The 13,354-nt window shown below is 40.3% G+C and overlaps 1 protein-coding gene across 2 annotated transcripts in view; it reads right to left on the bottom strand.

The window, feature by feature from the left end:
- Window positions 1–8,347: 8,347 nt before the first annotated feature.
- Window positions 8,348–13,354, bottom strand: part of ITGA6 (integrin subunit alpha 6) — a 78,010-nt gene continuing 73,003 nt past the window's right edge. Inside the window, exons 25-26 of one of the 2 annotated variants that reach the window (XM_060106029.1) lie at window positions 12,923–13,052; window positions 8,349–10,749 (exon numbers count right to left, since the gene is read on the bottom strand). In XM_060106029.1, the coding sequence (XP_059962012.1) occupies window positions 12,945–13,052 (108 nt within the window). In that variant the 3' untranslated portion in view covers window positions 8,349–10,749; window positions 12,923–12,944. Of the gene's footprint in view, window positions 10,750–12,922; window positions 13,053–13,354 lie in introns of both variants that reach the window. The other variant, XM_060106030.1, reaches the window with a different exon arrangement.

Raw genomic sequence — 13,354 nt, 5'->3', positions numbered from 1 at the left:
CCTCTCCAGCCCCCTCCTCCACTCTCAGGAGATCAACTGAAAAGCTTTCTCAAAGGTCCTTTTCCATTTGTTCTGCCTGTGGAGGTGCCCCCCACTGTCTGTCAGGAAACTATAACTTAAGATTCTGTAAAAAGCTTGGAGCTACAGCCATGTCCTCTTCAGAACAATGTGAGTTGCCATATCTCACTGATACTTAGAATTTTTTTCTTTCACATTTTAACACTTCACAAATCAACAAGGTCTTACAATTCCTATCAGAACAGGTGTTGACATTGCCTTTTTTTTTTTTTTTTTTTTCGGTACGCAGGCCTCTCACTGTTGTGGCCTCTCCCGTTGCGGAGCACAGGCTCCGGACGCGCAGGCCCAGCGGCCATGGCTCACGGGCCCAGCCACTCCGCGGCACGTGGGATCTTCCCGGACCGGGGCACGAACCCGTGTCCCCTGCATCGGCAGGCAGACTCTCAACCACTGCGCCACCAGGGAAGCCCTTGCCTATGTTTTTGATCATCAAAACTTGCAGACTGGGTATCAGCTGTCTGGAAGAAAATCCTGAAGAGTGAAGCGCTCTCTTAAGAAATGCTGCATCTTTTTTTTTGGAAAAGACATTTATTATTTTGAGCTAAAGGTTAATTTTAGATTCAAACTGTAAATATAAAGAAGTTCTTGGAGAATCTTAACCAATTTATTTCACTTACTTTTTCCTATTATATGCATAAGGAATAAGATGATTAAAATCTGTCTAAATGTATCTAGAGCTCTTAGTAAGATAAAATTTTAAGGGATAAGAAAGCATTGTCATTGGCAACCTTTTAAAATTCTTACTAGAAGGAATATCAGGAGACAATAAACTGTCTCTAATGCAACTGGTAATTGGAATTGAGATCACCTGGGGAGGGTACAGGACGCCAGAGACAATCCCTCACAGCAAAAATATTTAAGGCATGACAATAGTGGAAGCCAAAGAAAAAGCGCTTTCAAAAATGAGGGAGCAGGGCCTCCCTGGTGGCGCAGTGGTTAAGAGTCCGCCTGCCGATGCAGGGGATACGGGTTCGTGCCCCGGTCTGGGAGGATCCCATATGCCGCGGAGCGGCTGGGCCCGTGGGCCATGGCCGCTGGGCCTGCGCATCCGGAGCCTGTGCTCCGCAACGGGAGAGGCCATAACAGTGAGAGGCCCACATACCGCAAGAAAAGAAGAAAAAAAAAAAAAAAAAAAAAAGAGGGAGCATTCGATATTGTTAAATATTCTCCAGCAGTCAAGTAAAATGAGAACGTAGAAGTGTGCTTTAGACTTAATAACCAAAAAGTTGGTGGTGGCTTTGGAACAAGTGGCTTCATGAGAACAGTGATGAGGAAGTAGAGATGATAACTGTAAATAAATACAGTCATTGGGAAGGGCCACTGTGGAGTTGGTTTATTTATATATTTTACAATGGGAAAGTCTTGAGTATGTCTAACTGCTGGAGGTGAGGAACTTATGAAGCAAGCTGGATATAAAGAAGAGGGAGAGGTTAAGTGCCTGAATAGGGTCCCGGAGGACTGGAAGCGTTGCCTTAGATGGGAGGAGGGACACATCTTTGATTGGGATGCGTTATCAGTATGTTTAAGAAATGTGTGGCATTGATATGGGCAGACCTGGGCTGGAATCAAGGCTCCACCACTTTCTAAATGGGTAACCTTGGCTAAGTTCCTCACTCTTACTAATGATTACAGCCATTTCTCTTTCTGTGGCGTAGGCACTAACCAATGAAGCAGTTATTTTAACAGAGAATGCTGAGGCTGTATAGCCTAGTGGAGAAAACATTGTGTGTTAAATCAGACCAGGGCTCAAATCTAGTCAGGAAATTGAGAAAATCCTTATACAATAATTTGCGTTTTTTGTGTGTGTGAAGCAGGAGGTATAGTGTGCTTGAAGCTAAAGGGAAAGGTGGGAGAAGCTCACTGGATAAACCATCTAAGGAAAGGAAGTTCAGAATAACTATGTCTTCTTTTGATAATCCTTCTAGAGATGCGTTAGGGTTGACGGATTTTACTTTGTATTAAGCAGGACTCTTTCAGACTCAAGTACAGAAAACCTAGTTCAAACTTCTTTAAATAAAAGACCATTTTTTTCTCAAGTCACTGAAAAATTCTTTGAGTGGTACATCCAAAGCATCAGAGTGTGTCCTGCCCTCCTCTTCCTCTTTCTTCCTCCCATATTTCAGCTCTGCTATTCTTGGTGTTGGGGTTTCTTGTGAAGCTTCACAAGCTTCACAAGACTGACTCCCTGCATTATTTTAGAGATGGACAGAGTAGCAGCAGGCTTTAGTCCCTGATGGGCAAAAGCTCAGTAGTGAGCACCCCTCATTGCTCTAGAAAAACACTAGGATTGACTCTGGCCAGGCTGGGGCCATGTTTCCAGCCCTGGAAACTGGAAGTAGGTGTGGAGAGGTGGTACACACACACCTATACCTATCCAACATCAGGGACTGAATTAGAAGAAAGGGAAACAGCAGATTCTTTCATCTGAAGGGATGCTGGGCAGGTAAAGAAACAACACATTATTTCCATGTTCTGCAGACTGGTAATGTGTTTTCTTATTAAACACTGGGATTTAATGGAGACATTCAATCCATGAAATGTGACATTCTCTCACAGGATAATGATTTTTTTCTCTATTTTTATTCCCTTCATTTCCAGATTATTTAGGTCAGATAATGTGCATACACATTTCTACCCTCTTTTAGAGGAGATTTAGAAAAAAGAAACAAGATTCACCTTGATGTGACATATATCTTGGAGAATCAGGTTGATCTTAAAAGCAATAAAAGTATTCTGAATCCAGCATTAGCTAGAAGAAGGCAGTTACATCCCCTCTATGTATTTTCTTTTAATTTCCTAGATCTTTTACCATTTTCTTTGGGTGAGTGACCATAACAGTCGGAATTCAGGGCATAAAAATAGAAATCATTCTAGATATTGCTGGCATGAAGGGAATTAATTCAGGAAATTACATGTCTACCAAATAGACTAAAGTAGGCTCTAGCCTGGGCCTCTGAGGATAATTTCTAGAACAATGACCCATCTGGGAATTTCTGGAAATTGAGGAGAAGACAAATACTTGTAGCTGCAATCCACGGTCGAAAACAGGAGAAAAGAGACCACCACCAGTCAATCCTTTCTGATACTTAAAGCTAGAAGACACTCAACACTGAACCTCCACAACCATGTTTGCTGTGGAAACACCCACTGAGTCCACCTTGCAGATCTCAAATGAAGGAATGTAATTCATAGACTCTAATTCACGTGCAAAATCCCTAGCTATAAGGGAGTCTGGAAAAGTATTTTTAGCTTTCCAGCCCTTCTAACTAGAAGAAGGGCGGAATAGAGGTTGGGCAAGCCAATCTATCACAATGGTCTTAGGCATCTTATTCATTTGTTTTCTGGCAGGAGTAGTTGGGTTGTTTGTGGTGGCAACAGGCAAAGGGAAACTGAAGAATTGTTGCTGCTTGAGAAAGGAAAAGTCAAATTCAAAACCTTAACTCTTAGAGTTAGCCTGACCCTTACTTCAGTCTTTTTCTTTTGTTACTGATTTAGAGAAGTCACTATAACCAGACCAACATATCACTGCTTCTGTGGGTCAGCCACCAGAACTGGAAGATTGTTCCCCATTCAGTTGTAATGGGATTCACTGTAATGGGATTTTGCTTCTAGCAGGGCAGGTGTCTTGAAGGCATGACCCATAGAAGTAGCCTAAAATGAATGTTATCTCTCCTGTCAAGACAGTGGAAGCTATAGACTCACATATAACAAATACTAAAATGTGCCCTGACTGCACTTTATCCACAAGTCTGAGGATGTTAGGGGGTTGGAAATTGTATAAAGTGAGTAGATTGGTGTCTATTTCCTAGAGGCCTAGGTTATAATCCTGCTTACTCCATATACCGTTTTATAGATGAGGAAATTAAACCATTAGGGGTAAGTAAACTTGCCCAAGGTCACACAAGTAGGAAGTGGCAGAGAAGTAACCTGAACCTTGAATGAAGATCGACTCCACAGACCCTTGCTGCCCAACGTATCATCCGTGGACCAGCAGCATTGCAGCACCTGGAGCTCATTAGAAATGTTGACTCTCAGGCTCTTTTCCAGGCTGCCTGAAGCAGCACCTGCATCTTAAGATCCCTAGGTGATTCTCGGGCATGTTAAAGTGTGATGAGGACGGCTCTTAACCACTTTGTTGATTTAAGACTTCCTAACCAGGGTGGCTTTCTCAGTTTGGTAAGCGCCCTAGAAGTTGTTCCATTAGCAATTTGATGACACCATGGAATCAAACAGACCCCCAGCTTTCCTAGGGAAAAGTGCCTCGGTTTTTTTTTTTGTTTGTTTTTTTGTTTTTTTGGACTTTATCAGGTCTTTCAGTCAATGCATTGTGACATGTGCGAGGGAGAAATGGGAGTTGTTCCAACTGTCCTTCCAATGACAGACTTGGTCTACTGTAAGTGATGTAACTCAAGCCCGAGATGGGCTCTGTGAGCACATCCTCTTCTGCGTAGCAGTAAAGGTATAAGCAACAAAGCTACAACATGCCTTCCCATTACAGGGAACCAAAGAATCAACAGTGTGGGTGAAGAACTGAGGAAGGGTTCAAAAAAAATAATCCTTTCTTTTTACACTCTTCCATTTCAGAAAAAAAAAAAAAATCAAGAAGAATCAGTACATAGCAATTTCAAGATGCCTACAGACTGACTTTGTGCGCAGGCTCCCACCCCAACCCACATTTTGGTCATTGTATTAAGGGCTTGAAACAATTGAACACAGAAGTAAGGTCACTCTTGTTGTACAAAATGACCTATGTTGATAAGCAGTTTAAGAGTTAGGCTCCCAGTATTTTTTAGTTAGTTACGGGTACTTGGACTTGCAGATTGTAGCTATAACAGGTAAATCACAGAGTATGATAGACCTTGAGAGTGAGGAAACGAAAGGCCAGCGACAGTTAAACTATGTTTCCCCATCTGTAAAATGAGGAAGTAGAACTAGATTTCCATGCTTCCTTCCTATTTTAACGTTTTATGAATCTATGTAACAAGTGTGATTATAAAAATAGCTAACATTTGGGCTTCCCCGGTGGCGCAGTGGTTGAGAGTCCGCCTGCCGATGCAGGGGACACGGGTTCGTGCCCCGGTCCAGGAAGATCCCACATGCCGCGGAGCGGCTGGGCCCGTGAGCCATGGCCGCTGAGCCTGCGCGTCCGGAGCCTGTGCTCCGCAACGGGAGCACAGTGAGAGGCCCGCGTACAGCAAAAAAAAAAAAAAAAAAAAAAAAAAGCTAACATTTAGTGAGCACTTTCTGATCATCTATTTCTTATAAAAATCCACGAGATAGGTACTAGTATCAATCTTACTTTACAAATGGAGACACTGGGGCACAGACATGTCAGTCACTAAGCGGGGTTATATTTCTAAGAGGGGGAGCTAAGTCACACCCTGGCAGTCGTGACTGCAACCGCATTCTTGTTCAGTCACCTCCTACTTTATGGCAAATATGCCTCTAGCTTCCAAGCTCTCATTACTTGGAAGCACCACACACAGAGATGAGGCATTTCCACATAGAGGGCGGACCCCTTACCATAAATATTCAGGCCGTCCAACGACCTCTATAGCAGCTCTCAACCTGAGCTACACTTTGAGTCACCTGGGGAGCCTTAAATAGCACTAATGCCTAGGGTCCCACCCTCAGAGATTCTGATAAAGTCAGTCTAACATGAGGTCTGGGCACTAGGACTTTTAAAAAATGTTTCTTAGGAATTCAAATAAGCAGCCCAGATTGAGAATGACTACTTCCAATTTTCCAGGAATGGGGTTTGTTCTGAAGGCAAGTTCTACCCACACAGAACCAGGTACTGACCTTATGTGTCAACCGTTGATACCTTGTTGCAAGATTTTTAATCTGCTACTTATGTAAATTTACCTGTGTTCATCAGTACCATCTGTTATCTTAGATAAGCTTCCAATAAAAGGTCAGAGCCCATGTCTTATTTGTATGTGTATCCCCAGAGCCTAGTAACATCCTAGAAATTTTATTTCTAATTGGGAAAAAAATGATGAAACCACACTAACCATCTCCATATTACAATCACAGGATCTGTTACAGTGACAATAACAGAATCTTCAATCTATCTACTGGTTATTGTTGAACTGAATTCTTATCTGCTAGGCTTCGAGGTAGTAAAAGCAGCACATTCTGTCCCTGTAGTTTGAGATTTCTTGGGGATGTTCTCAAAGAATGAAGAGTGTGTGAGAAATTTTATCTAACCTCTGCTAATACGATATGTCTCTGCTTATTTCCATGACCCCGGCACAGGCAGCCTGACAGAGAGATGCTCCAGGGTCAAGGCAAAGAGACTGAGGCACTTGAGCTTTGCTGACTGCTACAAAAATCACACTTGCTTTCCTTCATTCCAGTATAGCCATGGACCATTACCCGGTTAGCTTTTCCTTTTGTGGTGCCTGGTCTACCTTGCACTGTGCTAGACAAGTTTTCTCACTCTGACTTGTGTTTTACAGTTCACTTACCCATAGAGGATTTAACCAGGAATCGCTTTATAACACTTCCCTCCTAGATGGGTCTGTTGGTAACACCTCTGCAGACCTGGCCTCAGCCACTAGCACACAGCACTCTCACAGTCTAACAGCTGGGTCAGAGTCAGCAAAACCTGTGTTTTAAGGTACAAGGGAAAGAAAACTGTTACTCGCCATTTGACTATAATCAGGAACTAGTGGAGGAACAGATGCCCACTAGCTTCTTTGCAATAGCCAGTCTTCTGAAATCATTCTTCAGTTTGTTTGCTCCATCTCTTTGAAGCTCAGTGCACGTGGCTGGACCACGGAAGTCCAACCAGAGGATGGACCATCCATCCTTTGGTCTCAAGGAACTGCCTTTAATCATTTACTTCATGCTACCCAAGCTGATCAAACAATCCTTCCACATTCCTGTTTTCTCAGCTCTGGGGATGTATTTATGTGGAAGCCAGCCACCTACAGCATTTCACTCTTTCCTCTTTTAAAACAAAACAGTCCGTCAGTCCCAGCCTGTCTTCCCACATTGTCCTTCTGTGGGTTAGGGTACTAGAGATGAGCTTCTTATTGTTTTCATTTAGGGTAGAAGGCTAGAACTTATCCTTACTTCCCTGGTCTGGACAACTTAAAGCATTCCCCACTGACATCAACCCCACATTCTAGAATATTCTGAACCACAAGGGCATAACATAAGCCATGATGCACTGTGAGGTTGTGGCAATGACACGTCAGTGTTTGCAGACGGGTCCAAGGATCCCCTGTAATAATACCACTATCACTCCTAGGTGTCCCTATATTTTATGAGGGGGGAGAAGTGAATAGAATCACAGGAGTCATATAAAGCACTGCCACGACCTCCAGCCGAGAGCATTTATGCCATAGCCTAGCCAAACCACAGTTACTGACACTTTTAACAGTTATGTTGATTACACATTATTGCAGTGATTTAAACTGGGTATACCCATAGGACTGTGGCTAATAAAGGGTCACAGCCACTGGCCTATCACTAAAAAGTGCCAATCACTCATTTCTTTGGGTGATAACATCTGTCTGATCTTCCAAGAAAGCTAAGACTTAACACATTACACCAAGTACAATGGAAAACTATTACCTAAGAGCCTGGGCATATAATACATTTTAGATTGGAAATTTATTCAGGCCAGGGCATGCTATATTGTCTGGGTGCTATATACATACCTTATATTTATTAAATTGTGATAATCCAGCTAGAGAAGTTTCATAAAATTGCTTAAATTTAAACGAAATCCATTGGTGAGGAAAATATTTTCTGACCTGTCAATTCTGCCAAATCAGTCCTTGGTGACCAGTATAATGAGTCATGTCACAGCTGGCCTGCTCTCACATCCAAAGTGTGTTCTAAGAAGAAAGCAACTTAGCCATAAGAACTTTTCACTTCATGCCATGGTATCATTGCTAAATGACGTGCTATCCTTCACAGGCATCATAAGCCTTTGAAGCAAATGAATCAACACATACAGACATCTCCCAATTTGTAGGTATCTTGAACAAACCACCTTTAAGATCATTTTCTTTTGAAAATATTCTCAACTGAACAGTAGAGCCAAAAGGGGGGAAAAAACCCCATCAATCACATTTACATTGCATTTTGGGGGGGCACTAATATCTTTGGCTGATGTGACATTATTCTTAGTGTCCCATATAAATAAAAACACGAAAAACTTTACAGTTTAGTTTGATGAAATAAAAAGGCAATTCACATTATTTATAATTTCACATATACAATGCTGTGTTACTAAGCAATGAACACTTTCATAAAAAAATTTATTTCACACTTTTTTACAAATATCCACAGGTGTTTTTCTAATCATGAAATAATTTTACAATGCTAGTTAGTATAAAAATGTATCAAATGCAAACAGACCAGTGACTTGACTTGAGATGACATTTTTAATAACTATAAATTTAAACACCACTACATTCTTGCTTCTTTTGTTGTTGAACCACCCTTGTACCCACCCCCCCCCCCTTTTAGGACATTCACTTTTATAACAAAGGTCTATAAACACTTTCAAAATATCAGCTTCTGAGCAACCTATACGCCAGTGCACTAGGTTGCAAGTTACCTAAGCAAGAAACTGAGATTTTAAACACTGTTATGACCTGTTTTAGAGAAATCTTTGTAAACAAAATATCACTTATAAAACTATTTTTGTTTTGAAAATTCCAAAGTACAACTAGTATCTTAAGGGCACAATATTTCTGAAAAGAAAAAAAAATTAAAACTCCAAAGCAACAATGGCACACGTAGCTGTATTTTGTTCTTTTAAAAGATTCTGAGGGCTTCCCTGGTGGCGCAGTGGCTGAGAGTCCGCCTGCCGATGCAGGGGACACGGGTTCGTGCCCCGGTCCGGGAGGATCCCACATGCCGCAGAGCGGCTGGGCCTGTGAGCCATGGCCGCTGAGCCTGCGTGTCTGGAGCCTGTGCTCCGCAACGGGAGAGGCCACAACAGTGAGAGGCCCGCATACCGCAAAAAAAAAAAAAAAAAAAAAAAAAAAGATTCTGAGATGCTGCTTACACTATAGCCAAACAAATTAGCACCTGTTTGCTGTTGCGCCCCATATAACTTAACATTTTGAAGTACAGTGATTTTTTAAAATTTAGTTTTCGTATCTATTCAATCTCTATTGAAGGTATTATATAATAATATCTTCCTCCTCCCTCCCCTTCATCTTTAAAACTAAACAATTTAAAGTTCTTTTTTAGAGTAGTCAAAGTCTTTTGGGGGATGCAGACAGGAGAGGAAACAAAGCAAAAAACAGAACATCAACTCACTGATTAAATGCTTTCAGTAACATTTAAAAATGTCAAAGCCACGATGTTCTGACTTTTGGTTATCAGGTATTCAGTAGTCTTACGCTGGATCGGTTTGGGTCCACCCTAGGTACTCACCGTTTCTTTCAAGTCCTGAATATACAGTATTTTCAGCAGTGACTAAACTGCACTAAAGTCCAACAAACAATCCCATCATTTCCAAGAGTTCCTGAAAGTTATAGCATGAAATTCAGAAATATCACACAGGGTTCTAAACTAAAAAATATCTGCTGTCTTTAAGAATTAAACATCTTACCGTTAAATCCTATTTCTTAAATGTTTTGGGTCTGGAGGGAGGGGGTGACGGCTGCCACGAAGGGAGATGTTTTAATAACTTAAACTTATCTGTAAAGTATAACAACTCTGATACATTTATAAAGAATTACTGTTTTCTTTAGGCAGTCAATAATTTAGGTCCAATCAACGACCTCTCGTGTTCTAATTCTGATTGCTTAATCCAACCTGAAGGGTAAACTGGAGAATCTTTGGCCTGTTAGTCAATAAAAAAATGGTTTGTAAAAAAGAAAAATAAATACCATATACAAATAAGTATAACTAGCATTCAAATCTGTTATGCCTGTGTGTTTTAGTGAAAGGGGAATTAAACCTGTGTATTTGGTGTGAGCAGGTATTCACACATCTAGGAAATGGAAAAAGATGGCAGGATGGCGGCATCACCTTCTATTGCACACTTAATTTATGGGAGCACTTTAAACTGAACCCAGCTACCCTGGCGGCATAGTCTTGTAACACAGGACAGTTGACTTGTAGGTTCTCTGGTCCCGCGAGAAGAACATTTGCAGAGGTGGTGCCGAGGTCAGGACGGTCACTCTGTTGGCGCAGTGGTTGTGGTGGCTTCTTCCAGCTATACCATCAAGAGGATGTGGCAGGTCCTTCCCCAGCACAGGTAAGTCAGTCACACCAAAAACAAAGGCAACCCGGAACATTAAATTAAGGCAGTTAAAGAAAAATCCATTCCAACAGCCTTCATATTGGCCGTGCAAAACAGGAGCCTCAGGCTACAGAACAATGTCCACAGTTAAAACTGTAGGCTTGTACTGTGTGTAGTCTGTCTGAAATCTATATTCAGGTATTGAACAGGCTTTTCAATCCATTTGAATTTCTGGGTTGGGGAAAAAAAAAAAAAAGCAGTTTGGGTACTGTGAAGCTTTTTTGGCTCCCCTAGGAGTAGCTTTCATTTTCATTCCACCTTGTGATCCACTGTTTTTTTTCAAGGTTATCATTATATTTTTCATCTTGGATCTCTCGCTCCTCTTTCCGGATCCTTACAGCATGGTATCGGGGAACACTATCGTCGTACCTAGAGCGTTTAAAGAATCCACACTGGAGGCGGGGGAGAAAGACACAGAAACAAATTAAATAATTCCAACAAGAGCAAATCCACTAGATGGCAATGTCTAAGCTTTCTGTTCAGCTATGCCTAACTTTGGACTTGGACAAAGAATAACACATGGTTTTCTTTTAAGAAGGAACCAATAGGTCAAAAAGAAATGATAACAGCCGGTGGGGATAAACGGAAGAGAACAGCTGTAAAACTGGAAGAAAAGTCCCTTTTTCCATCCTGTCTTTCCATCTTATAACAATGTTAGTTGCCTTTAACAGTTGAAGAGCTTATGAAACAGTGCTTCCATTTTTTATAATCACAATACTGTATGTAAAAGATCTAATTTTCAGATTATTAGAACATCATGTTAGTTTCAAGAACACATTTTTTTCAAGGCCATACACCAAAGATTATTTGATGCCCTCTTCCACTAACAAAATGGAAATCAGGTCACAAATATTTTATAAATTACTACTTGAAGTGGGTCAATTTAAGAAATCTCTCCTCCAAGGCTCCAGTACTTATCTCTCAATAGCTAGAAGGTAATTTATACTGCCTGGATCTCCAAACAAAGCTTCCAAACTAAGCTGTTTCATTAATAAATCATGTAGTAACTGTGTCCTGCAATAAAATCATTTATGTACTGCAAGGAATTTGAGGAAACTATCACTTGACTGAATTTCAGAGCATCCCATAATTTCTTTTTTTTTGGCGAAAAGACAACATTTACATTTAAATTATTAATAAATATATATTTTATTGATCTTTAAAAAAATATTCAATCTGATCCAAAGTAGATTTTTATTGAGAACATATCTGGAAATTTAAAAATCAGATTGAATTTTTTAAGTGAATAAAATATATATGTATTTTTTTAAAAGATGTGTTTTTAATTTAAAAATGCAGATTAAAAGGTGGATGAGGAAGATACTTAGAATGGTTGGTTAATGTGTTTACTATGTGACATCAACAGGAACAGAACATTTGTTTTGAATGATGTTAAGTTATAAAAATGGCATGGGGCAAAATAATGTACGAAGTTATCACTGAGTCAATGGGAAAAATGGACCAAGAAGTTTTGTTCTAAGGCCTTTTCTATTTTCTGCAAAAAAGCCAAAACACCTATCTGTTACAATATGTGGCTCTTGCCCCATTTAAACAAAGAAGAAATCAAGGGTGATACATAAAACTGAAATGGAATTGGGATTCATCGTGACAGTGCCACGGAAAGGGATTATAGGGGTAATTCTACCCTCTCATGCCCACAGAAATGGAAAAAGGAATCTCTGCCATTCCCATTTCCGTGGATTTACAAATAAGAGAAGCCAAATACAAACTTAAAATCAACTGAGACCCAAGATTTAAAAAAATCTCTAGGAACAAGGAACAAGGTCAAACTCCATTACAACGTTCTGAAATAAACTGTCCAGGGCATTTTTATATTAGAATTTTGTATACTGAAGGCCATGTTTGGCAAAGAATCATCTGAAGTTGACCATAATGTCCATCACGCCAATAGTTAGAGTTTGTTGCAATGGTCTTTGACCCATGGTAGATATGCAGGGAAAGGAAGTTGCATGCTTAGCTAGCATAAAACAATTTCTGAGCAACAATAAAAGCATTCCAAGCCTTCCCCATCACTTCATAGCAAGGAGATCAAAAAGATGACAGTGAGAAAGGCTTCTCTTCAAGAGAAACACAATGTTTCCAACATGCAATAGGTTAATGAGGCAGTCAACACAAGCTTCTATCTGTGGGAAATTCCAAAATGGACAAGAAATCTGGGATGATTTCTTATGCATCTTTGAAATTCCAAGTGAGATGCTACATACTGGATTAACAACACATGGCAAACTGGGCTACTGTGGAGGTCTAAAGCCTCCTTTTGTGTGTACATAGATTGCTGTTTTCTTCATTGCTGTGGGTAATGTTTAATAACAACAACAACAACACAAAATTACTCACCTGCAATGAAAGATTCTTTGTGCATTTTTTAAAAAACTGTAAGCTTTCAGGTGAAATAAATGAAATAAATCCAAGCAAGGCAAGCCAGTGTGGACATTTGGAAACATCTGTTAATGGGACACACACAGCAAGCTGTTGCTTTTAAAGTTAGCCACCACAACCATAGCAGGTCCCACAGCTAGCAATTAAAAAACATTGATCAATTACCAATTACAGAAGGAGATCAATACTATGCATCAGAAGTAAGCCTCTCTTTATCAGACGGCTGAGCATGGATCTCAGCCTTGTGATATGTGGCATCATAATGATCTTTCTTATTTCTCTTGAAGAAACCACACTACAAGGAAGCAAGGTATTTAGTCAGTGTTAACAGTTTTGTGTATAAAAGCTAAACAAAAGAAAATCTCAGATTTTAACCTGTTTTCTACTTACAGCTTGTTTACAAAGAGACCACTATGGATCAACCAAAAGGGACCAGCCCCTGAGCTATACTACATGGTGACAGCAATTAACCCAACTCTATTACCATGGGTCTCTGGTCAAATATTTATATGGATGACACTAGCTGATTGATTTTTCTATTTGTAACAAATCCTAAGGACCAAAATCATCCTAAAAGGGAAAATATATACACATCTG

Source organism: Mesoplodon densirostris, chromosome 8, assembly GCF_025265405.1.
Source record: "Mesoplodon densirostris isolate mMesDen1 chromosome 8, mMesDen1 primary haplotype, whole genome shotgun sequence".
Classification (NCBI taxonomy): domain Eukaryota; kingdom Metazoa; phylum Chordata; class Mammalia; order Artiodactyla; family Ziphiidae; genus Mesoplodon; species Mesoplodon densirostris.
The sequence above is the reverse complement of the archived record's forward strand: the minus strand, read 5'-3'. Positions and strand labels throughout refer to the sequence as shown.